Genomic DNA, 25447 nt, shown 5'->3' on the forward strand with positions numbered 1-25447 from the left:
TGGAAAAAACGCTGTACAGGATAAAATCGAGCTAGATGGTAGAAAAAGTGTTTTAAAAGGAACACCCTTTAGAGATGATTCAACCCTTTACCTGTCAATGGGGTTTTAGGCGGAAGCATCGCGTGCTTCCTGTTTGTTTGCCTCATCCAAGGATATCGAATGTAGCATTACTACGTTGGTTATTGTAGAGCTATGAGACATAACTTAGTCTTATTCTTTCTGTCCAGCTTTCTGGTTGCGAACGCTGGATGTCGCTTCGAATCTGTGTCACCTAATTCGAATTGTGACACTTTCGTTAACTTTATATAACAAATCTCAATTGAATACTTCTGTTGATTTGACCTCTCCCTAGTTCTATTATGTGAAATAGTATTTTATATTTTGTGTACAAATTGGAATCTTTCAAGCACGCTTACAATAGGCAACAATACCTATAGCGTAATAGGAAATCTATTTCGACTGTATCGCGAACAGAGAGTGAACTGAAATTTACCCTATCAAACGTAATTATACGGGAAGCTGAAATTTCGGATTTAAATAAATTAGGAAGATTAAGGCATTCACACAGGAAATTGGCAATTAGTTCACTATGCTACCTTTTTCTGCAATCGCCTCGACAACAAATAAAAATTCTGAACTTACTATTGCAGCGGAAGTTTCTACAGTTAATGTCTTTCGTTGTTAAATATTGTCCTCTTTTGGGTAAAGGCTTACCAGTAATTAAAAATGTAAGGGGTGTACCACTTTAGTTAAAGTAGTAAAAACTTCCAATGTGCTTGGAGGAACTTATCCTTAAAAGATCAGATGACATTTATTTCTATTCTAATGGCTTTATTATTTTATAAAGATTTGAAATTTAAACTCTTTCGAATTTTCCAAACTTTTATGTTATCTCATTCCATGGTTGCACCTAATAAAAAAAACTCAGTTATCCCGCTTTGATCTGCTCACCATCCCTAAAGTTGTTTGACATCTAATGGACCTTTAGACTAGCTTGTTAGCTCTGTACTAGTTCTGAGGATGTACTTTCATAGAATTAGCGTTATAATTAAACTAATTTGATGAAATGAAAAAAACTCGTTAGAATTATGCCAAATCCACTATACTTACGCCAGCTAAATGCATCAAGTTATTCGGATACCTTACTGTTGAACCGTATTCGTATTTAGTCCACGTATGTTATTGCTGAGCTCACTTGAATAAATTATACTACTAAGCTCTCAAGGGATAATGTTAGCAACGCACGCTAAGTTCTGAGGAGCTTGAATATACATAACCAGATCGAACCAAGGACCGCAATCAGTAACTTAAAATAAGCATTGCGGAACATAAAGGTTCAACGTTCCCAAATTAATAAAAAAGCTATCAGTTAATCTTAAGCTTTCCATTGCCGAACAAATCTTAGCAAGCATTTCGTCAATCAATATGGAATAGCTTACCTCTGACAACTTACTTCATTAAAAGCCTCACTATCATTTCTTCTACTACTCGCCACAAATGTAATGTCTCCTCCTCAAAACACGTGCAACCAAAAGCACACGTCTTCTTTCTAATTAAAATCTGTAAAATCTTAACGAATTAATCTTTTCCCGCTAAGCGACGTTTGACTAATATGACAAATGAGCGTGGCAATCCGACAATCCTTACCAACTCCGTCCGTTTTTAGTGTTTTTACCCGACCTTCTGTGGTGATCAATACTGTCTCTAGTTAGGGGAGTGATACTATCAACGCAGCAATAATAGTAGTCGTAGTAGTACAACCACACTGCCGCATAAACAACGTTCAGCGGAATGATAGATTTTGCAAACAGAGTCGCGGCCGCCAAAGTCCTACGAGACGGAGTCTTGAAACGTTATTAACTGATAAGCAAATCGTTGCAGTACGGTACGAGAAACAGGTATTTACTATACGCTACTGCAGAGGGAGAGTGCGCAAAGAGAATTCATAGTTAGGAAAAGATCTGGGGGAAGATCGTGTTGTTTGTTACACTTCGCCTTCCACTGTTGCAGTTATAAGCGCGTTAGGCTAAAAAGGCTAACTACAATTACCCGCCACTTGGGGTTCAGCCCGATGCTGCTACTGACCGCCGGCACGGCTGTAAAATGATATCATGACGACCGCTAACGCTGCGGCCGCTGCCAATTAGTATAGCTTCCAGAGGCCATTTCCGAGGAGTCGACTCCTCGATGGAATCAAGTCAGACGTCGCGACGACGATCCGATAAACTGTTCACCGTAGCTTTCATCTCCGCCGTGGCTGCCGCTGCCAAACATTACGGCACTCAATGATGGGAAGTCATCGGAGCTCTGTGTTACGCTGGCACAATGTGATGTGAGCGTCGGCTTTGTTCGATCCGCCTGTAACACGTACGTTCTAGCAATTCGTTTGGCGTTTACAACAGACCAACAAAATGAAACAAGCGCAGTGCGGATAATCACAAGCAATAGAAACATAAACGATAAGAAACTGCCACGGAAACGGCTCAGTTCGTAAATGACTTGTTATTGTAATATAAGATGCTCGTAGCTTAAATGGCTGCGTAGTGAGATGGTGGTGGATGATGGATCAGAGAGAAAGATGTTGTTAGACATATACGTTGTTTGCTCACAGCGCGATTGAACCGTTGTAAACTGACATATGAACACAAATGAAGAACGACAAACACGTTTGGTTGGCAATGTTAACTGTTTGATTTCAGATTAATAATAACATAATAATTACAATAGCTTCGCATATAAGCACATAGGTAGGAAAATGTCACGTGACCGCTCTGATGAGCTAGAATGTTCTGAGCACTACATCCGGCACTACCACTGGGAATAGTTTCAGACAATCGACTTCTTTCAACAGAAGCAGAATGTACTCTGCTCCGTCTCAGACCAAGCCACCTTCCATGCTCCTCTGGTTAGTGGGCAACCAATGCCTACTACATCATCACGGGGTCTGATTTGAAAGGTCACACGTATTTCTGAGTATTCGATACCGCCTCAAAGTAGGAAACAGGATTATGCCAATGAAACGTGCCTCGTTTCAAGGGAACGCCTAGCGACTAGCTTTGCGGTATTTACCGCTTGTCTTCTTTCGTTCTTAAGTAACCAAACGATCCTATCGTACATTTATGCCCTTCGGACACATTACAACTAGTAAAACTGCCCCATGTAAAAGTCAACGTGCGCGACGACGGACGCAAACATTGTGCCGTCTCTCTCTTAATAGAATTCAGCACTAATTATTGCTTACCCTAATACGATCCAGACACGACTTAATATCTTGCGTTTATATCCTACATGATTCACTGAATATAAATACATGAATAAAATATTCACTGAACGAACGTTTCAAGAAAGGAAAAAGATACATCGCATTTAGCTGGTGTACGCTTTGTCACGGGTGACTATGCTTCTGATTTTTGTGCGGTGCGTATTATTTTCGCACGCGAAAAGACTTCCCTGTTTATCTACCAACTGTATCCGGCGGAAAACTACAGCATATCCGGAAAATAGTTGCTTAGTCACAAGAAGTTCACCTTTTCGCACTGCTTAAATGCAATATTGCTCATGCGCTCTCTGGTAATGCTGTGTATTAGCGTAAAGATTTGAAAATCGATTCTTAATGAAACAAGACTTAATCATCTAGGAGCATCATAAGAACACACTTTGAAATGGAGTGTCGAATATGCTTGTCTCATTATGCGGCCGATTAGGAACATCGATAGACCTAGATTTTCGGGTACTGCAATAATAGACCGCAATTACCACCTTATTATTACGGGGTAAGCAGTACCGCCGGAGATTGTGTCTCCGATTCTAATCTGGTTGAGCACATGCAAAATAATGCGATTTTGAACTTGCGAATTCAGAGAAAAACAATGATTATTCTTTTCATACCATAATTAGCGTATCCTTACATGCATTTATGAGCCGCTCATTAGTGAAGATAACGCTAAGCTCGGAAAGATATTAAAAGAGTGAGCACAATTACCCCTGCCTAGTTCACCTTAAAGCATAATGTTTTTAGCTAGTTACATTTAAGGCTAGTTTCTGTAATTTATACTTCTTTGAAATTTGAAAGAACACATTTATTATTATTGCGGCTTCGTTTGTACACCTTTCTGGCTTTTCTATATATATCCTTAGAGCTTCTAGACAGCTTGAGCACACTATTTGAGGTATCTTTTCAGTACGGCTTCTCTCACGGAGGCACAACCGCAGACATTTTTGGTATTTTTCGCTGGAAATTATTTTTTTATAGCACTCAAACCCAGTTGGTACACTCAGACATACGTTTTAATGTTCGTACGGCGTGAAAGACAATAGTGGGTCTAACGATGAATATTTATTAGACGAATGCTATCTACCAAATAGGGCGTATTGACAGCATCACGTTTGACTACAAGAACAAATAAACAGCCACTTTGTCGACGCTCACTATGCTATCTGACCTTATATTAAATTGGTAGTAACAATAATACACAACACGATAGGTACACTCCACCATTTACCTCTGGCCTAATCAATCGTACAATGAAGGGGGGGCTTGCTTGTCACAGGCTGCAGTAAGATTTTGCCGTCTTTCTTCAATGGATTCATGTTGAGATTTCTCTCGATTTGAAAGGACAACCAGGTTCGGTGGGAGACTGTGCGTTTACGTTTGTTGGTTATGAAGTTACGACGTTCCGTTGCTGTTGTTGTTATCGCGGATAAATCGTGTGTCCCGTAGCGAGTTCACTTGTGGGGCGTCTTTGGGCACAAGCAACGGCTGGAGCACAGCAGAAGGGGGTCCAAGAACCGCAATGCCCAAAAAGTTGATAACGCCAGCTGAGTTGCAACGACATTGAAATATCGCAACCACCAAGACAGTTGAGATCGGGTGACGTTTTTTTTACCGTGGCGATTATTACGGTGATGTAGGTTTTATTAGCGGCAGCAAAGCCAACAGTCGCAGAAGGCTTAGTGACGATGAAGGATCCCCCGTGCAGATGATTTCCTCGGAGAATGTGCTGGATTTGCGTTTTGTTGCTCTTGTGATTCCTGCAGTTCCAGTTGTTGTTGCTGCTGCTGCTAACTTTATAACAATTATAGGTAAAAGTAATGTCACAGCAGCTAACGGTTTTGTTGGTTACGTTCTTGGCAGCTGAAATAACAGTAACAACAATTGCACCGCCACCACGAGCCGGAACTGGCACACTCACAACGGATACATGTGAGAGATGTCACGCAATTCTAACTTGAACATGTACCTATCTGGCCGCTTGCGTTCACCTTGTTTTTGTCTGACATATGTATATATATAGATGACTTACGAGCACGCCCTTGTAAACTCCTGTGTCAGTAAAATCAGAAAAAACGCCTACGAAAAACGATGGGACGAACGCAGCCAACTTTGGGTCGATCCGTGTATCTGGCATGATTGGGCGGACATAGCTGCAACCACATGTTTACTAAAAAATAGACAGCATGATGATCAGGATAATACCGGAGGCAAGATAGGTACGTTAGTGATAACAGGGCATTTCTTCTCGTCGTCTTCGTTGTGCTGAACTGATAGAGCGCGTAACTTTTATAAGACAACAGTCATACGCACACACATGTCACACACAAAAATAATTAATGTTCCCAAATATAGATATCACTCTGATACAACTATCGGCACCATTGTTATCTGAGCTCGCTCTGCCAACGACAGAAATTGGATTTTGAAGATACGATAATACGCTATTCCATTTCTATGAAAACTGCTCACAATACTCACACTCACTCTTCACTGGGATGAATACTCCACGACGCTTGGCATTCACAATGACACACACTTATAACAACTAGTCGACCATATTATTGCACACTACTGATATGCACACACAGAGAGAAAGGACAGATTTCGGCGCGTACACATAATAAAACCGAGTATGCCTGGGGCGTTTCCTTCATTTATTTCTCGGCCCATAAAAGCGACAACAACAACAACGACATCACGGGGTCTCAATAACTGCCAATGATATTGCTTTCCCCTTTACAGTTCGCAGCACATAACCGAAGTACCACAAATAACTAGCCACGTTCTGGCGTCCACGGCTGGCGGCATCTACAAAACAGAGCTATCACAGCAACCGGTTGGTTTTGTCACAGTTGCACCGGGGCTGCAGTTGTTTTACAGTTGACGTGCAACGGCCATGATAATGCAAGCTTATATTATATCACATTAATACGACAACGGCGAATACCTGTAGACACAACGTCTTACGTCGGTTCTGTCATCTCCTGAGACACTTTGTTGTAAACCTTTCTACACGCATGCTGCTGGGTCGCCAACGATAGAGAGGGAGAGCTATTAACTGTGCGTCATACGGCGACAAGTAAACCCAACAAGAAGCCAACACAGCTGTACAGCTTCCTCAAATCAGCTGACTAATAGCGAGACCAGTAGGAGACTGCGGCGATTCCCAGCACAGCCGATACATGATACTCAATAGCGATAGCATCAGCTTCTTGGTCCCACAGCCTTCGCATCACCCTGTCAGCCAAGGGCCCGATCTAGTACTAGCCGTACCTTCTTCTGCTTGCTATCTTCGGTGTGTTACGACTAGGGTTGCAGACGGTAAACAATAAGAGCAGCATCAGCGACTGGAACAGGTGATGGTTGTGAAAGAGGGCGCGGAAGGTGAAAGGGACAACCAACGAACAAACGGACGATGTTGGGGCAGAAAATTGCAAAGCAACAAAACGTTAGACAAAGCTGGCAGTGGCCTGTTTAGCAACTATAGATGGCAATAGGTAAAGGCAGACAATGAGTGAAGATGTAGTGAGGCGAAGAGGTTCGGTCACCCTCGACAACACTCTACCACTATTGAACAAACAGTTAGTACGGTACCAGCGGTGATGGCGGGACATGCTAGTTGACAGATAGTAGCACTAATACAGAGTGATGTAGGTGGCGTCGTAACGCACACATACATACACAGAGCAGTAGCAACGGTAGATCACAAGTCTGCGTATAGGAGACACTCTTCCTGACAGCCTGTTAAGGGCAGAACGGCTAGAATTCATAATACCAAGCTAGAATATGAGAGAGAGGGCGCTAGTAATAATGGGTGAGGGGTTCAATTATACCGAGCTGGCGGCTGTGATAGCCAACACCAAACCGAAACCACTCCGAAGTACAATAACAAGTGAGACAGATAAGTAAACAATGGAACAGGGTTATGCGCGAGTGCTGACGCTGAATGGCGGACCGCCTGATTTCAAAATGAAGACGATGGAACGGATTTTGTGGCGATATGATCGGTACGACAATCAAGGCATATACATGAATGTCTGAGGACAGTTGACAACTAAGAAAAACATTGAACGAGTTAAATGCATCTTGTAGTCTAACGCTGGTCAGCTAAGTTTAAGTAAGCAGTTACGCTAGAGAAACTTCTTCGGGTCGTAGACACTTTGCACCTAATTATAATAAATGAGCTTCGCTCCAACCAACCTTCAATATTAAATTTAAGGCTAATTCAATTTATTTGATGTACGAATAACTGGTTAGTTTTTTGCTTGCAGAGCGATATTTCATATCAGAAGCGGCAAAGTTTAAACGCTCGTTCGATTAAACAGGAATCCTCAGAAATATGTGTCCCAACTTCGTTGACTGTATCGTCCAACCTATTGGCTAGTCTTATCAATGCAAAATAGTCTCCAGAAATGCTCATTCCGATTTGTCTAAGACAAAATACAGAACTAACGCAGAAAGTTGACTAGAAGTATTGGTTGAACAACATTGGAGAGAATCGAAGCTTAAATGACCTAGATCATTTTCGGTCATTTAAAACTACCCTAGTCGGTCCTACTCAACATCTTACGAAATTACCTGCTAGGATGTTTTACTAACTGTATAAGACCGGTAATTGCTGATCGAATGGGATCGGTCTAACAGAGAACGACCATGCAAAATATTACTAATAATAATTTAAATTATAGATTTAAATTATGTAATTAAGCAAAAGTATCAGTGAATGAGACAGCGGACAACATCATTACGCGTTTGTCAGTCTAATGGTTCGAGGCTTTTAACGCAAGTAAAACATTTTGTAGTAGTTTACTTTTATAGCTTACTTTATTATGGATTTTGGCTGTTTTTTTTTTCATTTCGAAGGGCTTATCCTCTGTTAGAGGATATGCGCCAATTACGAATGGAGGCAGTGAGGCAGCATCAGGCACGTTAAGCACAGTCTAGTGAAATTATCTATTTGCTCTTAACTACTGCTTGAGAGATATAATTCTGTATCTCAATGGTCAGTCATAAACGGTTATAACCCTAGAATTGACTTATATTAGTGATGAATGCGTTATATAAGAAAAAAAAAATAAACTCCGACGAGCGACCTTTTCGACATCGCGTCTAAGCTGTTCATAACATCCGTACCCTTGGGTGCTAGTAGAAGCGTAACGTCCAGAAAAATCTGGATATGCTCATAGTGCTTTCAGTACAATAGACGGTTTTTGATTTGACGAGTTTACTGAAACCTCGGACACTTGGAAGAAGTTTGGAATAACGAAGCACTAAATTGAACGGCTGATACTGAGATGAGGGAGTAAGTACAAATAAGTGATGACGAGCTCAGAGATTGTCAACGAAATGTAATCATAAAATGGCCATCCCGAACGTGTATGTTTTGTATAAATCACTGCCCAGAATCTAACGGAATTGCGCTCGACTATTCTAGGTAGAGAAATCGAATACGCTCCCATGAAGCAATCGGCATCTAGGAGCAAGGATCTTTAACAAGACGTACAAAATTATTTGAAACTGATACAATATATATTGTCATTCGAGATGGATCAGAGAATGCTGTCGATAGAGCTTTATGTTTGAGTTGTATTGAGATCGTCTGCGATTGCGCCGAATTCTTACAAACACTTCCTATGTTTAAATTGTCATACCGATAATTTTAGTAAAGGCTGATACGCGAATTGCTGCTTGACGCTATCTGTTGCGCTAAAAATATTTTAAAAATTAGAGACGTAGGCAGAATTTTGCCAATACGTTATACACTAAGCTTTCACGTAAAGCTGGAACCTAGTTATATCTTGATTTGGATTGTGTACTATGTATGTATATTATAGGCCTATGAAGACTGGTTTATAATGGTAATGATGACGAGAACCCCGACATTTTTAGGAACAACTCAGCCTTATTTTGTTTACAAAATATACATTTATTTCATATATTAGTTATACGAGTTCAAACAGGCAATCTTAGCTTGTTCACATTTTGATGATGTAAATTGTTAATGTAACTGGGAAAAATAGAACATGAAAAAAATACCGCAGCTTTTTGTCCGTGATTTAACATGTTACGAAAAATTGAATGAATCTCCATCAGATTCAGTCAACTAAAAACGTATTTTTCGTTTCTCTCTTTAGGACGACAAAAGCTATCGAGAGTCAGTTTTTCTTCTATCAAAATTGAAATGCTTTGAGCATGGTGTCTTTATCTAACGGTAATAAAGTAGTAATAATAATAATAGTGATGAAGTTATATATCACAATAAAGAGTGTAGGCAATACTATGGTTAACATCGCACACACATCTTCAACAAACGCCTACTCGTTGTAGGTGATAAAAACATTTGGCTGATCCTGTCATTTTGCGTAGCATTAAAGACATACGTTATTACTAAAGATTTTTGCAATTTATATTGTTCAGCTATTTATCATGCACAAATACATGGATTTAGAGACGATAACGAACGGATAATTGACCAGGCTTATTAACGGGAAAAATTCACTATGAATAAAAATGGCAATGATGTAGTTGAAATGTATTTGTAATGAAATATTTTTGTAGGGCGTTTATACTCTCTTAACAGAGATCATGACAAGGGTAGTGCTCCGTAAAAAGCTTTTAAAGTGGGTAGTTCTAGTGGCAATGGCATGTAACTTTTTAAACATCAACCAAATTCACTGAGCAGGATCTGCAAATGATTCAGTTTCTTTATGATCTTTTGCAGAAATTGTTGTCGTCAGTAGCGAAGCACACCGCATAATGCTCCGTAAACTTACATAAATGATTGTCGTGATAAGCAGAAATTACTTATAAAATACGTCCTAAAATCTGTCCTAAGGATATCCCAAAGTTCTGTAATTATTTTGGATTGAAAGTACTAATGATAATAGTGCTAACAGCGACGGTTAAATCATTGTCATCGTTCTTCGGTGTTATTTAGTAGGTAATATGCGACTTTACATGGTTGTATCATAGGAACCATACATTATGGCATATGCGTTTATAAAAGTTCGTAAAGGTGTTAGATTATGTCAGTATTTCGTTATAAAATTAGCTAAATTCCTACACAAACACTACCTATCACTAACCATTTGCATAGAATCTACATTTTCCGTTTGGTGAGAAGAAGGAAATCCCATGAATCAATTTTTCATTTTACCAAAAAACACTCAGTGTTCATTGACGGACACATTGATGCAATGTCGCATTGTCCGAATTTACCAACATGGACACGTTTCAGGGAAGTCGACAGCAGATAAGTATATCAAAAACTCGGTAGGATGTCTTATGCAGATTTTTGTTCTGTGCCCGAGGTCTTTTAGTGACCTATGTAAGAACCGTGTCACTCTTCCGGATACAGATTTTAAACGTAGTATGTTCAACGAACATTAAATTATTGTCAATCGGCTCTATGATACAATTTAAAATAGAATTAATACGCTTATGGATCATGGATTAGTATGCATGCCAACCGGCAACTCAATTTTTGTAGTTCATTCGAATTTTTTAAGTGCTTCGTTTAATCTCAGTCACTTACTTCTCTATCTAAATGTTGAACTACTCGGTGCATTTTTCGTGATAGCAGGTTCTAAACAACTCACCTTTAACGCTAACTTTAGTAACCTCACGCGATACATACTTTTGTACATCTTTATCTGGAGTGAATAGATAGAAATAGAAAGTTTGCGCGCATGCAGAGTTTTATAGACATTTTGTTCTGCCTATGTACTTAGCGCACATCCATACGTCTTTGCTATTGCTGGTGCTGCTTTTAAACGACGCGTTTCCAAAGAGGAAATTGCACATTAAGCAACATGTCGCTTCAACAATCTCTGACGCAAAAAGATACGGGGCCATCTGCTTTATGAAGCATTTTCCGAGATGTGCTTTTCCGTGTATTATCGTTGTGCCAAAACTACATAACTACACGTACAACCCGAGTCCTGAGAATATGATTGCAATAGCACTGGGCTAGAATGATCATTCATATATATATACTAGAATTCATATCCCTGTAAGTTGTCTATTTGTTAGATTGGCTTTCTACTTAATGCTTTTTCCGCCTTCCTCCGTTGTGGCAGACCATGCTTCTTAATAGCACTCAGGATCGTTCGCCCCATAATTGGCATTAGTCTTTTCCCAACATGCGACGGATTGCATGGTCAACATGTATTGACGTCTAGAAATAGCCCTATTATGCCAAATTCGCATTAACGTATTCCAGATGCTAGATATTGAAGCTGATTTAATTTCTGTTCATTCATCTATTGTTGGTGTCCAAATTTGTTGAACGCTCGAATGAGACACTCGACATTTGCCCTCATGCCTTGCAGAAATACTCCCATGATGTTGTACACTTGTTGTTCGGACCTGTCGCCTTTGCCCGTTAATACTTCAATCATACGTTGGCGGCTAGGCGCTGCGTAGACGCAGACCTGTCAAGAAAACAACCCACAAACGGTAAGAAAATCAAACTATATTGATTATAATGTATCTATTCAAAGCGGTTTAAACAGCCAGTTTCGTCATAGCCACTTACCGCTTTAACTCAAAAAGATCAGTTATCGCTGTTCGTTCCACCTTTTGAATTATGACCTGAAAACAGTAGAAGATTGGCTTTCCACCCAACGACAACCCACGAAAATAGCCATGCTCAAATACTATACCGTACAGGATGGATACTGAACAGTTAGATACGCGAAGCTATACGAACGTATGCAACAAGATTGAACTACCACTTCACGTAAATGGGCCACGGCGTCACTTAATTCCAATGAAGTACGGTAGTGGCGTCAAGTGTTACGCTTAATACTGGTCACAGGTCTACGAAAGGCCAGACAAGCCGCGTTCGAACATTTTAAGTGGGATGCGGTCTCCATGGTGTAACGGTTTGCTGTTGTAATGAGTGAACTTGTGCGACCTTTTTGGAAATCTACTCAGTTTAACAAACTGCGCGTGAGTCCTTCCAGCTGCTATCAAGCACTCTGTGGTCATATTCTAGCTGAGCACGCATTAGGTATCGATTCTTCTCATCCAGTTGTGACAATAGATAGGTTTTGTTCATATTTGACATATTGGTGTCTTTTCTATTATCACAATATTCGGGCACATAATGTGGATAACGTACCTGAAAGATCTTTTGCGCGAAAAAATTATGGTGCATCTTTAACTTGAACTCGTATGCCTCACGAAAGTACGGCCGTATATCTTCCTCTTTGAGGTTTTTCTTTTGTGAAAAAAACACAAAGGAACAGCTTCTATTAAGTAAACGTTATGCGTAATATTTTTAGCTCCTGGAATTTACTTGTATTATCGCTAAGGTTGGTGTAAATTCAAAATATGTTTAAGCCGCTTTCATTGACTGCTTTATTATCTAGGCACCAAGTCTAAAGCAATCAACTAGCCTTTCTTTCTATTTTATAATTTTTAAATAAATTTCTATTGTAAATATTTTGCAACTATGAAAGACAACACTCAACTGAAATCCTATTTGACCTCAAAAGTTACCAAAAATTTTACATAATCTGATAAACTCGACAATAATATATGTTTTCGTTCTTACAAACGCCTAAACCCAATTGAAGTCATAGAACAGATAATAATGGTGTGTTATTGACATATGGAATCTTACGGGATCAATAAATTTACTGAGAAAAAAAAGGATGAACTCGCAGCTTCGTTTAAGCCAGGTTAACGAAATCACTGCTTCCTGCCGACGCTTCTGTTCTTGATTGTCGACCTCCACTCTTGGATCGAGCATAGAGTCTAAGTACTTGAATTTATGCGGATCAAATAGCACCAGCTTCTTCACCTGTACAAAGAGGAATCTCAGTACTGTTATGCTATTGGTTAACACACGTCTGCTACTGAGATATGTTAATTGTTTTTACTACGAGTTGCAAAAGTGTTGTTATCTGTAATTCTTCAATGCCTTATTAACAGAAATCATAAGATGAATCATGTTTTGGGAAAAGAGAAAGAGGCGTCATAAAGTTCACAGGTGCAGGAAACACCGGATATCCTCAATATTCGCTTCGTTGCGTGCTGGAGGGCAGCAAGTGCGCAGCTTGGCGAGCAACCCGTGGCAAACTGATTTTAATGGGTGCACCAGAACAAATTGGTAGGTGATCCCAGCAATCGCATAATTACGAAATCAATATGCCCAAGAAAAGATTGAAAACGGAAATGCAGCTCGTCTTTCTCATCGACAAGAGCGAACAATTCTTAACGCCTCGCTCTAAAAAATTGATCACTTGGTACACTTACCTTCTCAATGTGTCCATTAATGTCTGCCTTGACAGGCGAAAAAATACCTCCAAGCATCGCCAAAAAATCAACGACAACATGGGATGCTGCTAGGAAAGGCTCCGATAATATCCGGTCCGTCGGGGTGATCTTAGGGTAAAACGTTGACTCAAAAACAAATTTTGAAGGTTGTCCAGCGTCCGTTGCAGTAGTCATCCTTCACCTAACATCCGCAACAATCGCATGCCAGTCAACAAAATACACAGCAAAAACATCGTCATTGCTTACTAATAGGACAATTCCACTGTTATACACCGTTATACATCAGAGAGGGATTTCAATGGTACGTGACTGCAGTAAATATAACGGTAATAACGGTTAAAGACAACACGCGAGAAAAAGATTTCGAAAGTAAAACTACTAGAGTCTGAAGACCTGTAGTTATGTGCACATTATTAGGGCATCTTGAGTTACGATCAAAGCGAGTTTAGTTACACCAATCATACTAAGGGACAGAAAAGCAAATAGATTGACACGAGAATCAAATGTAGACAGTGGTAGCTATCTATATGCATTTATCATGAAGCTAGGCGCGAAGGAACCGGCCAAATTTTCAGGTTTACGCAATTTATGTTCATGACTGTGCTCATCTGATTTCTGCTAGCGCCCCACTTGGGTGCTACATCAATGATTTAGATAGTATCAAAGAAAATCTCTGTTGCCAGGTGCGACGAAAGATGCTGAAAATCGAAGATCAGATTTTTTTTTCTTAACCTACTCTTCACTTATTCTAAGCAAAAAAAAATCTTCATTGAAGCCGGCGAGCGGAGATCTATTCATTGGTTGCTGCTAAAATGATCTATTATACTACGTATCAAATGAATTTTAATTTATTTTCAGTCTAAGTTCACTCAGGACAGGCCGCTGCATACTATACTTATATTTTAGTAGGCCTATTTCTTATGTTTTTTAATCAAATATAAACTATAATAAATAATTATTTAGAGATAAGGCCGTAAATATTATTGTATCTACTCTTGATGTTACCAATAAGAACAGGGATTCTCGTCAGAAGAAGCAGCACAATGCTACGGCGCTTCACCGTTATCAGATTTATTACTCCTTCGCCATCCTCAGCACGTACTGCTAGCGATAAGCCAAGGCAAATATCTAAGTCTAAAAATGCTTATGTGTCCGCGGACGTTGCTGCTACGCGTTAATAACTGTCGCAGTGGGCCAACCTTGGCTAGTTAGGATAACTTTCTATATTTTGTTGATTTTCTGAGAAAACAGATCGTTGAATACTCATGGATAGACGCTATTCTGCTTCTGTATGGCTATGCGTGTGTATTTTGCGCTCTTTGGTGAATTAAGCGAAAATAATTATGACTAAATATAAGGGTCCAACAATGAGCGCATTAACTACAAACTTTGACACATTTAACATCGCTTGTGAGGATTAAATTATCGCATAAAAATGCGATGCACTCGTAGAAGGAGTTTCAGGAGGTAAATTCTAAGATCCCTTTACCCCAAGGGTAAACAAGGAGCATTAGATTTTCTATGAAATCCTTTAATTATTCAGTTTCCGACAGTTAAAAGATTACAATTTAAATTATTTCATATAAAGTGTATTATCGAGCTTACCTAAAAGAATTATTTTTTTTAATAAAAGGACCACCTACAAACAGGCTGGCTAAATAGATCGTCTCTTTCCATTGTAGATACATTAAGAACATATCTAGGGCTGTGTTTACGCTGGATAGTCTAATAGTTTTCTAGGAACCTTCTGTTCGACAATAACGACAGCCTATAATATGTACATGAACAAAACGCAATTATATAAAACTGAGCAAACCTCAAAGCCCAACGATACTGATAGCTATTAGTCTCGCAGAGAGCGCTTGCAGTATTTGAAGTCAGTTTCCTTGCATCTGCCATATTTCCTCAATGATTATTGAGCTAATGCTACACGCAATCCTTATTTGTTAATGCAAATTTGTTAACGATACGTTATGACTGGATATAACACGTAGTTATCTGTAGATACTCTTAAATCTGATATCGTTTGCCTGTCAGCTTCAGTGGTGATGTTTCTTGCAACGTGGCGTCGAATGTTAGGAAACATGAAGGGTCGTTTTGACTATTTAGATAACTTTTTACAGCGACCTTGTCTGTGCTCGTTTCAAAACCTTTTCAACACCTTGACACATCTAGCTTATTCCAGAGTCGGAATAATTTGTGTATATATGTATACACGAAGTACTAGCAAAGAAACATTCTAATGGATATATCTAACATTCTAATGGAATAATCCGTTACATAAATATCTATATGTCGTCGTATAATTTACAATTTTTTAGAACTTCTTCTAAGAGTAACTTCAGTAGAAAAACTTATTATTTTTTGGGTTCTAGTGGGTATTCTAGCGGGTCTTCGAAAAAGTATTAACCGCTTTCAAGCCAAACTAATGGCAAATATTTTACATACTACAAACGAATATTACTAAGTTATATTTTTTTTACTAAGTTATATATATTTTCTGATAACATCGCAATCTTATCGCCATAGAACTTTTATTGTTTTTGAGTGACTAAGTGTTCTTATTACTGAATCAAAATTATCATCGTGATTTACAGAAACCAAAACAGATGATAGATTGATAATGCAAGTCCGGGTTATGTGGCAGATGCATTTAAATTTCGCGGGCAACTAAAAAAAGCAATGCCATAATAAATGAAGGCATCTTTTCTATTCACTAGTTCCGATCGATCTTTTCAATGGCTTGTTTTTGAGCGCTTGTTGGTCGTTTACGATGAAGCTCATAATCAATTGTTTCCATAGATGCTGGCAACTCATACCGCATGGTTCCTTCCCAAACACACAAGTGTCATTTCCTTTGACGTCAATCTGGGCTTTACTACAAATTGTAAAGAACTACTTTGCGGCAATTTGCGTGCCACTCAGACACATCGAGCTTTTTTTGAAGCCAACCTCCTGTGAATGACTTCAGATTAAATGGCCGGAGTTTTTTAGTGATCTGGAGACATTATGCCTATTCATTCTCTTGCTCAAACATCGCAATCATTTCATCAGCTTCTTCCGTAATTGGTCAACCACTAGGCATAAGATAAGAAGCATCTTTGCATCAAAAGTTCCAAAACGAAGACAGCAACACCATCCTGGGGCCGTTTTTCCTGACAGCACAAACTCGTTTTTAAGCCTGGGCGGCATTTGTGACGCTATGGTAATAAAATGACTGCCGAAATTTCGCTCATTATCAAGGCGATTCATTCTAGGTTTACACAAAGGCGTTCTAACTATACCATTAGCGCATTTGACTTTCGATGTGATTCGTATTACTTGATATATGTGACTCTACGGATATCTAGCTAGAGAAGCGGTTAATACTACAATTCAATATATTATGTAAGAGCAGGCTTTATAATTCGATAGGAGATCCTGGTTAATTACATAATCTTATCGATAAGACGATTTCGGTATAAAAGACCTACTGTTCGCTATTAAATTCTAGCAAAGTTCTTAGGCTACTTTGCAGGGACACAGTGGCGAGACTGAGCTATACTTTATACTTTGAGGTTAACGGATTTAAAGCTACGCGAAAATGCATGCAGTCAACATGCCAAAGGAAAACAAGTGAGGATTCTCTATGTTATAAAGAAGCATGATATAAGTTTAGCTTAATAATAAATTTTGCTAACATTTGCACTTTGACAAAAGTGTTTGGTAACTAACCAGAATAAGATTCAGCGCTCTTAATAAACAGAAAACAAGTTGCTTTATAGCAATGCGTAGCCCTTTCTTGGGGCTTAGGTTTGATACTATATAACTATATGCTTCGTTTACTAATATTCCCGCTTAGTGCAGATATAGAAAACTCTCAGCGGACAGTCGGTTTATACCCGGGTAGAACACAACGTTCTTAATAGAAGTACTTGGCCCGTCCTTATTCTAGACTAAGTCTAACTTTGCTCTGCAATTGTGCTGGTAGCGCTAAAGTAACAACTTCGTTCTACAGGAAATAGTGAAGGAAATCGAAGTAGATTTTTGTTATGACTACATTCAGATTACGTACCCCGTAGATCGGCGTCGTCCATGAAAACCCGTCGGCTAGGCTGTGGCGGTTACGCCGTACTGGTATAGTGTTTGTTTGTCTGTCGAGTCACTGTGCTAAAACCGAAATAAAAAAATTTACCCTATACCAATATGAAAACACAGGATGAAATCAGTTAATGATAGCTAAAGTTACCCGCCAACATAGAAATCGTTTCGGTTTTTGAATTGGTAATTAGTTTCTGTCAAAGACAGCCTGATGACGCGCGTTGCAACGCAATATTCATAGTATTTTGCAACGAGCGGATAGAGTGAGGAGTGTGATATCGTAACGAACGGGAACATCAAATATAAGTTAGTGTCCGGACCAAATGGTTTCTTTAAAAATTGAAGTAATCAGCCGCTAACATCGCATCCATCTTCTTATATAATATTATACTGTCGACAGTCTTGATGCTCGAACATGGTGAGAAGAGCATGATGGAAATGACAAACCTCGCAAGCAACAGATTGTGGTTCGCAGCAAAGATTGCCTTCAACCGGGGGGGGATGTATTCTATAGGAATACGGAAAAACCTGTCGTTGGCAAGTGTCGTAGCAAGATCGATGCTGAATAACAGAAATTAAAAAGCAAACTGCTGAAAGATACACATATATGCTTACAGAGTCAATATATAATTAATTTAGCTTCATCCACCTATAATTGCACTTGATCATTCTTGAACAGGATACATATGTCTATTTCTAAATTAAAACAAATAACACGATTTATATAGACAAGATTATTTCCTTTAGTCATGAGGTTGATTGTATTGTTTTCTTTTTTATTATTGGCGATATACTTTGCTCATTCACTTAACAGTCATTTTTTGATGATTGTCAACTGATCAAGGAAATTACCAATACGCTACATCAATATTCTATAATACGATTAACAATTGAGCAGGTTCGTAAGTATGTTTCTTTGAATGTCTTGTACCTAGCTAAAAAGTATGCTAGAACCAAGTAGGGAGCAGCGCAGTGCATTTGTTACGCTCCCTGAATTAAACTCTTACGTTATTATGTAGTCGCACTGCGTCCAGTAGCTTGTCCAACTTGACTATCTAGCACATAAAAGGTGTATGCTTGCTTATTCCTAGCTTGAATCACTCTAAGGTTTGAATCTCCCTTTTTTTGACAACTACGATTTTCGATCTCGAATCAGGCGTGGTTACACATTCACACAGGTAGGCGAAACCATTCGGTTGAACGTTTTGCTCATTCAACGACCAACCCTTTCAGTGAGCTTTACATATTACTTTAAACGCGGCCAGTTTGAGTCGATTGTACGATGGAACATTGCCAATAAGATTGTGTCGATATTTGTAAAGGTTTAACCTCTGGGGTTATTTGCTTCATCGTCAAGATACCATTACACGAGAAGCAGCCAAACAGCTCGACGTCCCTAGTTGTAAAGGCTCCCGTGCGCAATACGTCATTATCGTAGCGTTCAACAGGAAGTTTCGTTTTGGTTTCAACGTCGCCGACGACGACGACGCCCACAACAACGCCTCTCAGCACTCCTCACCTTTAACCATCACTGAGCATCGGCAATTGCTTTCACCGAGACCTGGATAACTGTCACAGTCCCGACGGACAGCACTACTGGCTGCACTCGAATACTACCGTGATCATATTTCCAACCAGTACGCGCTTTTGGACCGATGAGCACATTATAATCGTTTAATCAATTATGGTAGTCATATGCCTTTTTGTCAATATTTCAAGGTGATGCAGCCTAATCATGTTAAAAAATAAGGTAAAGTAAAATAAAGATTAAGAAAGACTGATAAGGTCTTCTTTAATATAATAAATAAAGGCCTTTTTTATTATTTTTTTTACTATAGGCTTAATAAGAGCCTTGACCTGTCACTCTCTAGCTGCGTAAAATTCTGATTTGTTGTCGTAAATAGTAAGAGTCTTACCACCTTTAGCGAGTCATCTATCTGCTGTGTTGAAGGAAATCGCATCATAGGTCTATTTTGGTTTCGTTATCGGTATCCCTCGTACCGGTATTATGTATATAAAGAAAAGGAGACCTGAAAGACACTTCATATTCTTCACGAATTTTTGTGAGACTTGCCTGATGCGAGATCAAGAAATAGAATTAGCATGCAAGCAAACCAACTGAACCTGAGGACACCTGCTTATTTTAGATGTATTATGTTGTAATAGTAGAATATTAGGCTGATCATTGCAAATCAAACTCGCAACGAGCATGTGCGCCGCTACCTCTTTAAAAGCGTATCGTTTGTATAAATGCTTACATAAGTTTACTTATGTAAGCATTTATACATAGAAATGACCAGAGTAGAATACTCGTAAGCGATTCAATCTACCTTTCCACCAATTCTCCGAGATCTTATACTGGATCATTAGAGCCATCATTTGAGAGAAAGAAATCTATGTTTAATTAGACAAATGATTAGGAACGTTCATCTATAGAAATTGTTAAAAAGAACTGATGATCTGGCTTGACAACATTTCATAACCGATCGCAGTTTCTCTTCGCTGGAGACGACTAAACCTTCTCCTGAGACAGCCTTTAACCTGTACATAGTGCAACATCATTAAACATTTAATCATCATCAGAAGTCGGACTAATGCATACTACCTATCACAGCCCCTTTTCACTCGGTTGGCTGCATAGCACGTGTTCACTAGATTTATTTGGCTGTTTCACGCGAATCTGGCGAATTCTGAGACCGCGTAACTTTTAAACTAGTTAAGCATCAGTTCTTGATATTCGTTAGAGGTGCTTTCCTTTATTTTTACACACTTGTCCCATCGTTCCCACGTGTAATTTCTTTATTTGTGACCTTTCGAAGCAAATGATAGACGTTCCTAAGAATCGCCCTCTTTAGGACATTGAAAGTCCTGTAATAACACGGACCTAGCTAGACGGGTTGAAACCAACATTGGATGCTCCTTTGCTCAAACCAGAAAACAATTAAATCATAGCAGTGTTTCATTTTCGACGAGTTTTTCACAGTAACAAATGCCCCTTATGTGCATTGCAAGTTCTATCATCATCTTACACTTGAACCTACTCGACACTGCTACCGAACTTCATTTTTCTTCGGGGCGACGTCACTTTCGTCGGATCCCTTTTCGGCTATCGTTAAGGATTAAATCTATGGCTACGTATGCTCCAGGTAGATTTTTTTATCATTGAAAATACACAAGTTTTACGTGGAATACGCCACACGCATTTCCTACTGATGCGAAGCCTATTTATGAGAGCTCCAGTTTTTTTACCAGTGTTTAGGTTGTGATTCTGTATCATGTTGCAAGCAAAATGCCAGCTTTAACATCTAACATTTTCAACCGCCTAACTGGTCTTCAAATGTTTACATCATTTACATGCTGTATTCAAGACCTCCTTGCCTAATGTCCTCATCAGTCTTTGATGAATTTTCGCAACGCTATGCCCCTTGGGAAAACGTGACCACATACCGTTGATTTTCGAAACTAAACGATATTTTTTCTCCCAGACATATTTCTCCTGCACTAAACTCAATCGATTTTTACTCACAACTTTCTAGGAGACTGGAGTATTTACCAGGCAGGTTCCGTCTGCTAGTGGTGCGTAGTTCAAAAACTATTTCCAAAAAAAACTATCCAATTTCAAAGTCCATCGAATTCACTTGTAACAACCTAATATATCGAGTCTGAGTAACCAGTTTATTGACGTTTCGGTATTCTGGAATTGTCGCAGGCCGCTATTAAGTTTCTGCTTCTGGTGCCTCAGACAACTTTCTCAAGCGGTGACTTTATCGATATTATCAGTAAAAGTGGACCTTCCTTTTTTAGTCTCTGCTGTTGCACTCAAGTTCGATAGGTGACTTTTTTCTGTTAGTCTCCGGCCGTCGAAAACCTGTAGTTTGTATTCGTACATCACTTAACTGTGCATACAAACTGCAAATGACACTGAAATTGGATAGGAAAAAAGATAACAACAAAGAACTAGACCGCAGACCATTACGGACTTGTTCTCTCAGAACCATACAACCTACATTGTCGATACAGAAAATGAACTGAGTTAGAAATCCAACATTGTACACAACTCCCATCATATTTACATTATATCAATGTATACACTTGAACGGAATGTCAATTGTCTGTAATTTATTTATCTTTATACTATATATCAATAGTAACTAGTGCAAGTATTTTTAGAGGCAGCAAAATATATATAACGATCAAATAAATGCGGCCTTCCGAATTTTAGATTTAAAGATACTAGTAGCGTAAAGATAAACATTTGAGACGTCACAGCGCTACTATAGCAATGTTTCTTGCGATAATCTGGGATATATAACAATTTCATTGCCTATTGAGCCCTTTGAAAGCGTCACGTCCCCTTAAGATCAATCTATTAAACTATGAGCTCGTCGCCCTTTTTTTTTTTCTCCACTCTATTATGAATTATTTGTTACAACCATAAAACATTGCGCTTCGACACATCTTTGTTCCCGTGCTAGTGCAGTGGGTAACGTATTTGTCTATTAAACTTGTATAAAACATACGCGTAATGTCTGAACTAACACTATACAGTTCTTTTCTTCTTTCAAAAAAAATCTGTAAAAAATCGTTTATAGATCGTTAAGTATAAGTCGTTCCTTGGCGTAATTTAGCTTCAAAGCATCGTTTTATGTGCTCTGCCAGCCCGCTTATAAACAACAGACCGGTGTTCATGTTATTAAATTGCCACACTCACGACTGTTTGTCTCATTGCGCACGGAAGGGGAAAGTAGCTGAGGTACACGCGCGAGAAAGAATGAGAAACATGATGAACTAGATTTGAATCCGCATGTAAGCAAACCTTATTTCCTGCTGCTGCCTAAAGTAATGCCTAACGGCTTAAGTAGCAGACATTGAGCACGAAAAGCATATATACACATAATCATCTTACATGACGACGTTAATTAACTAAACATTGATGACGTATGCAACGTTGAAAGAACCAACAAAAAGGATTAGATGCAATAAGTAACTATATCCCATCAACGAGCTCTACTTTAATCAAGTCTATTCGCTTACACACAACTACAATGGTTGCAGTATTGAAGCGTAAACATATATTTCTATATTCTTGCTTCTCGCGCATGTGCCTTAGCTGCTTTCCCCTTCCGTGCGCAACGAGACAAACAGTCGTGAATGTGGCAATTTAATAAGATGAACACCGGTCCGTTGTTTATAAGTGGGCTGCCAGAACACATAAAACGATGCTTTGCAGCTAAATTACGCCGAGGAACGACTTGGTTATACTTAACGGTTTATAAATGACCTCTTACAGAATTTTTTTGAAAAAGAAAATAACTGTATAGTGTTACTTCACACATTACGCGTATATTAAGTAGAATGTGTTCGGAGTGAAATTTTTACGTAATGACTTTAATTGTTTTACGTTTTTTGTGATAGTAAACCTACCTATCTTTAACAAGAACAATCGGACTGAGAAATTTTAGTTTTGTGTTAAAAGTTCTTACAGCTTGCTTGCTTCCCATAATAACACCACATGTATAGTGTTTTCATGTATAGTGTTATGAGCGCTAAAAACAACTTTAAATATAATGGTGTACTGAAGTGTAATTGTTTCGGGTTAGGAAGAGCTCTAGCGTTTGCTAGCACCATAATGAAAATAATCATTCGTAGTGATGTGATTGCCCGTCTGGACGATTTGAGATATGCTTGGATAAAGCCGTACTTCCGCTGCCTTCCGTGACCAGCAGCTGCAGTGTGTCACGCAACGGCTCGAAACTACATGAGATTTTGTACTTGTATACGTATCTTTATCGATGAGTCAAATGAGACTAGTTGAAGAAAAGTTGTACACATAACTATTATAGAAGTTCTTTCTAGTCGCATCCTTTTATTCTAACAACTAGCGATAATGAAAAAAATCATAGTTAAAATTAAATAAAGTAGGATTCATTTTATATAATATTAGCGTGTTACTCACTGTTTGACGATTGCTCGCTGCTTGAAAGAATGTGCCGCTACGCGACGTCAAATGAAATATACCAAGGCGTTATCAAAAGAAGGATTGCATGAAATCACCGTGATAATGGATGGCTTTTTATGGCCTTCAACGTCTCCAGTTTCAATCCTTATTCACTTTCTTCTGTCACTCAAAACCTCATTGTTGTTGTACCACTGTCGTGTACCTCACTTCATTGAGAGCACAGAATGGCCCGCTGGCTAACATAAACCCCTTTTCGTATCTTGCCTGTGCAGTATTAGCTTTGATTTACATTTGCTTCAACACGCAATGGCAAACAGCAGAGTACGGCGGGCGATATGATAGGAGCCGTACAATAACTACTAACTGACTAAATAGGGGCACTTGGATACGTTCTGTTGCAAATATATGAAGCAATAAGGCTCTTCTCGACGCTGTAGTGAATGGCAAATCGCCAATAATGCGTAAGAGAGACTCTGAAATGCCGAGCTGCCGCCTATTGTTTGTATACGCAAGTATTTTCTCATATAGTGTTGATGTTGTTGGCGATAACGACGAGAAGACTGACGATACAAGTTGTCTTAAGATACGCACATGTTATTCGTGATAGACAGCCGCATCAGTTACTTGTACTGCCAGGTAGCTCTTATGCATATGTTCTTTCACCAAATAAATGTCATGTTTCATTCAAACGCAGCGTCGGCAACGACAGTCTTGTCGAGGTAACAAGACAAACATTAGTGTGCATACCATCCGTCGGCGACCCAGCCCTAAGTTCGTATCAACTTTCATGTAGCCGATTTCATCAAAAAACTGTTCACGTTCATGACACGCAAGCTAACCACTTGCCGCCCCCGTGTTTATTTTTGTTACGACCATTCTACTCTTGTTGAGCGGAAGGCAGAGCACGAATCAGCTGTTCACCCAACTTCCCGAGCGATCGGATGGAACACACATAACGGCGGTGTGCACTGGCGGTGACTACGAGCGGGTGATCGATTGGTGCTAAAATAAAGAGAGCAACTGCATTACTCCTAGTGACGATTTGCCCACGGATGATTGGCGCAAAGACAATGCAGATTCAAACAGAGAGACACGGCCATATACAACGATAATAACCGGCTATATCATGGACATATGTTATTACGCGGTGCTAGACAACGACAAAAAACAAGTGGCCGTATGAACGTCATGTGCAAATGCCGGCACGCAACGATGCAACAGGTTGACTTATCGAAATAGCTGCTCAAACTAATTGACTCTACTAGCCACTCCTACTCTGTTAAGACGGAGCAGCAAATAACAGTTATGACGACAGGATTATGTACTGTTATATAAAGGCCAGAACTTCACGTCCACTGGGCTGCACTTACATTCGATTACAAAACCACTGAGATCACTCAGATCAGTTTATCAACACTTCTACGGCAGGCGGCTACCGGAAAACACCAACCTGCGCTGGAGAAACAAAACACCGTAATTACTCCTCTTTTCTCCTGTCAGTGGCTTTCTCAATTCACGGCGTTCCGTTTATCCGGGTACACCTGTGACAAAAATCAGCGTCGGCCGTACAGTTCGTACCCATCTAGCCAATTACATAGACGAGCAGGTGAGCCTTCAACCAACGATAGAGCACAAGATAAAACTAGCGGCGCAAACATCAACCGCAACTAACGGCGTTGGTCAGGAACAGAATCACTAGGTACCCGCAGACGGCCAGCATTTGTGCTGCGTCTGGAGTGACAGCCGTTATTCCCGATGATGTGAGCAATACGGCGTACGGGCGCAGGCTGAGATAAAATAAACGAGTTATACTGCCTGGAGAAGATGGAACTTAACGACGTGACTCACGG

General features: G+C 39.4%; 2 protein-coding genes and 1 long non-coding RNA gene across 18 annotated transcripts in view; 1 reads left to right on the forward strand and 2 right to left on the reverse strand.

Annotated features, from left to right (window-relative positions):
* Window positions 1-7073, reverse strand: part of LOC111254910 (carnitine O-palmitoyltransferase 1, muscle isoform-like) — a 23489-nt gene extending 16416 nt beyond the window's left edge. For 3 of the 14 annotated variants that reach the window (XR_015317152.1, XR_015317151.1, XM_086974956.1), the window contains exon 1: window positions 3242-3382. The gene's annotated coding sequence lies outside the window, so the exon portion shown is untranslated. Of the gene's footprint in view, window positions 1-2049; window positions 2359-2722; window positions 2862-3241 lie in introns of those variants that run through there. The other 11 variants (XM_086974946.1, XM_086974945.1, XM_086974951.1 and 8 more) reach the window with 11 other exon arrangements.
* Window positions 7074-7133: 60 nt separating this feature from the next.
* On the forward strand, window positions 7134-19405 carry LOC147754558 (uncharacterized). 3 transcript variants are annotated; one of them, XR_015317161.1, is made up of 3 exons: window positions 7134-7281; window positions 7546-11731; window positions 18961-19405. It is a non-coding gene; the product is annotated as an uncharacterized LOC147754558 (long non-coding RNA). The 3 variants fall into 3 exon arrangements; XR_015317163.1 differs by having other exon boundaries at window positions 18996-19405; XR_015317162.1 differs by lacking the exon at window positions 18961-19405 and having other exon boundaries at window positions 7251-7391; window positions 7546-11468.
* On the reverse strand, window positions 12442-23733 carry LOC111254912 (glycolipid transfer protein-like). The gene is made up of 4 exons (XM_086974974.1): window positions 23595-23733; window positions 13538-13739; window positions 12920-13082; window positions 12442-12497 (listed from the first exon to the last, which is right to left on the reverse strand). Exons 2-4 carry the CDS (start codon window positions 13730-13732, stop codon window positions 12457-12459), a joined length of 399 nt encoding a protein of 132 aa, XP_086831100.1. The 5' UTR covers window positions 13733-13739; window positions 23595-23733; the 3' UTR covers window positions 12442-12456.
* Between the last annotated feature and the right edge of the window lie 1714 nt (window positions 23734-25447).

The sequence above is a fragment of the Varroa destructor genome, unplaced genomic scaffold, assembly GCF_002443255.2.
Source record: "Varroa destructor unplaced genomic scaffold, Vdes_3.0 BEIS01000007.1, whole genome shotgun sequence".
NCBI lineage: Eukaryota > Metazoa > Arthropoda > Arachnida > Mesostigmata > Varroidae > Varroa > Varroa destructor.

Excerpts from the sequence above, each read along its gene's own strand:
- LOC111254912 (XM_086974974.1), bottom strand. The coding sequence starts at position 13,732 with ATGACTACTGCAACGGACGCTGGACAACCTTCAAAATTTGTTTTTGAG. Across the intron at positions 13,083-13,537 it reads TTAATGGACACATTGAGAAG|GTGAAGAAGCTGGTGCTATT; the intron begins GTAAGTGTACCA and ends CTCTTTGTACAG. Across the intron at positions 12,498-12,919 it reads GTTCATCCTTTTTTTTCTCA|AAAAACCTCAAAGAGGAAGA; the intron begins GTAAATTTATTG and ends TTTTCACAAAAG.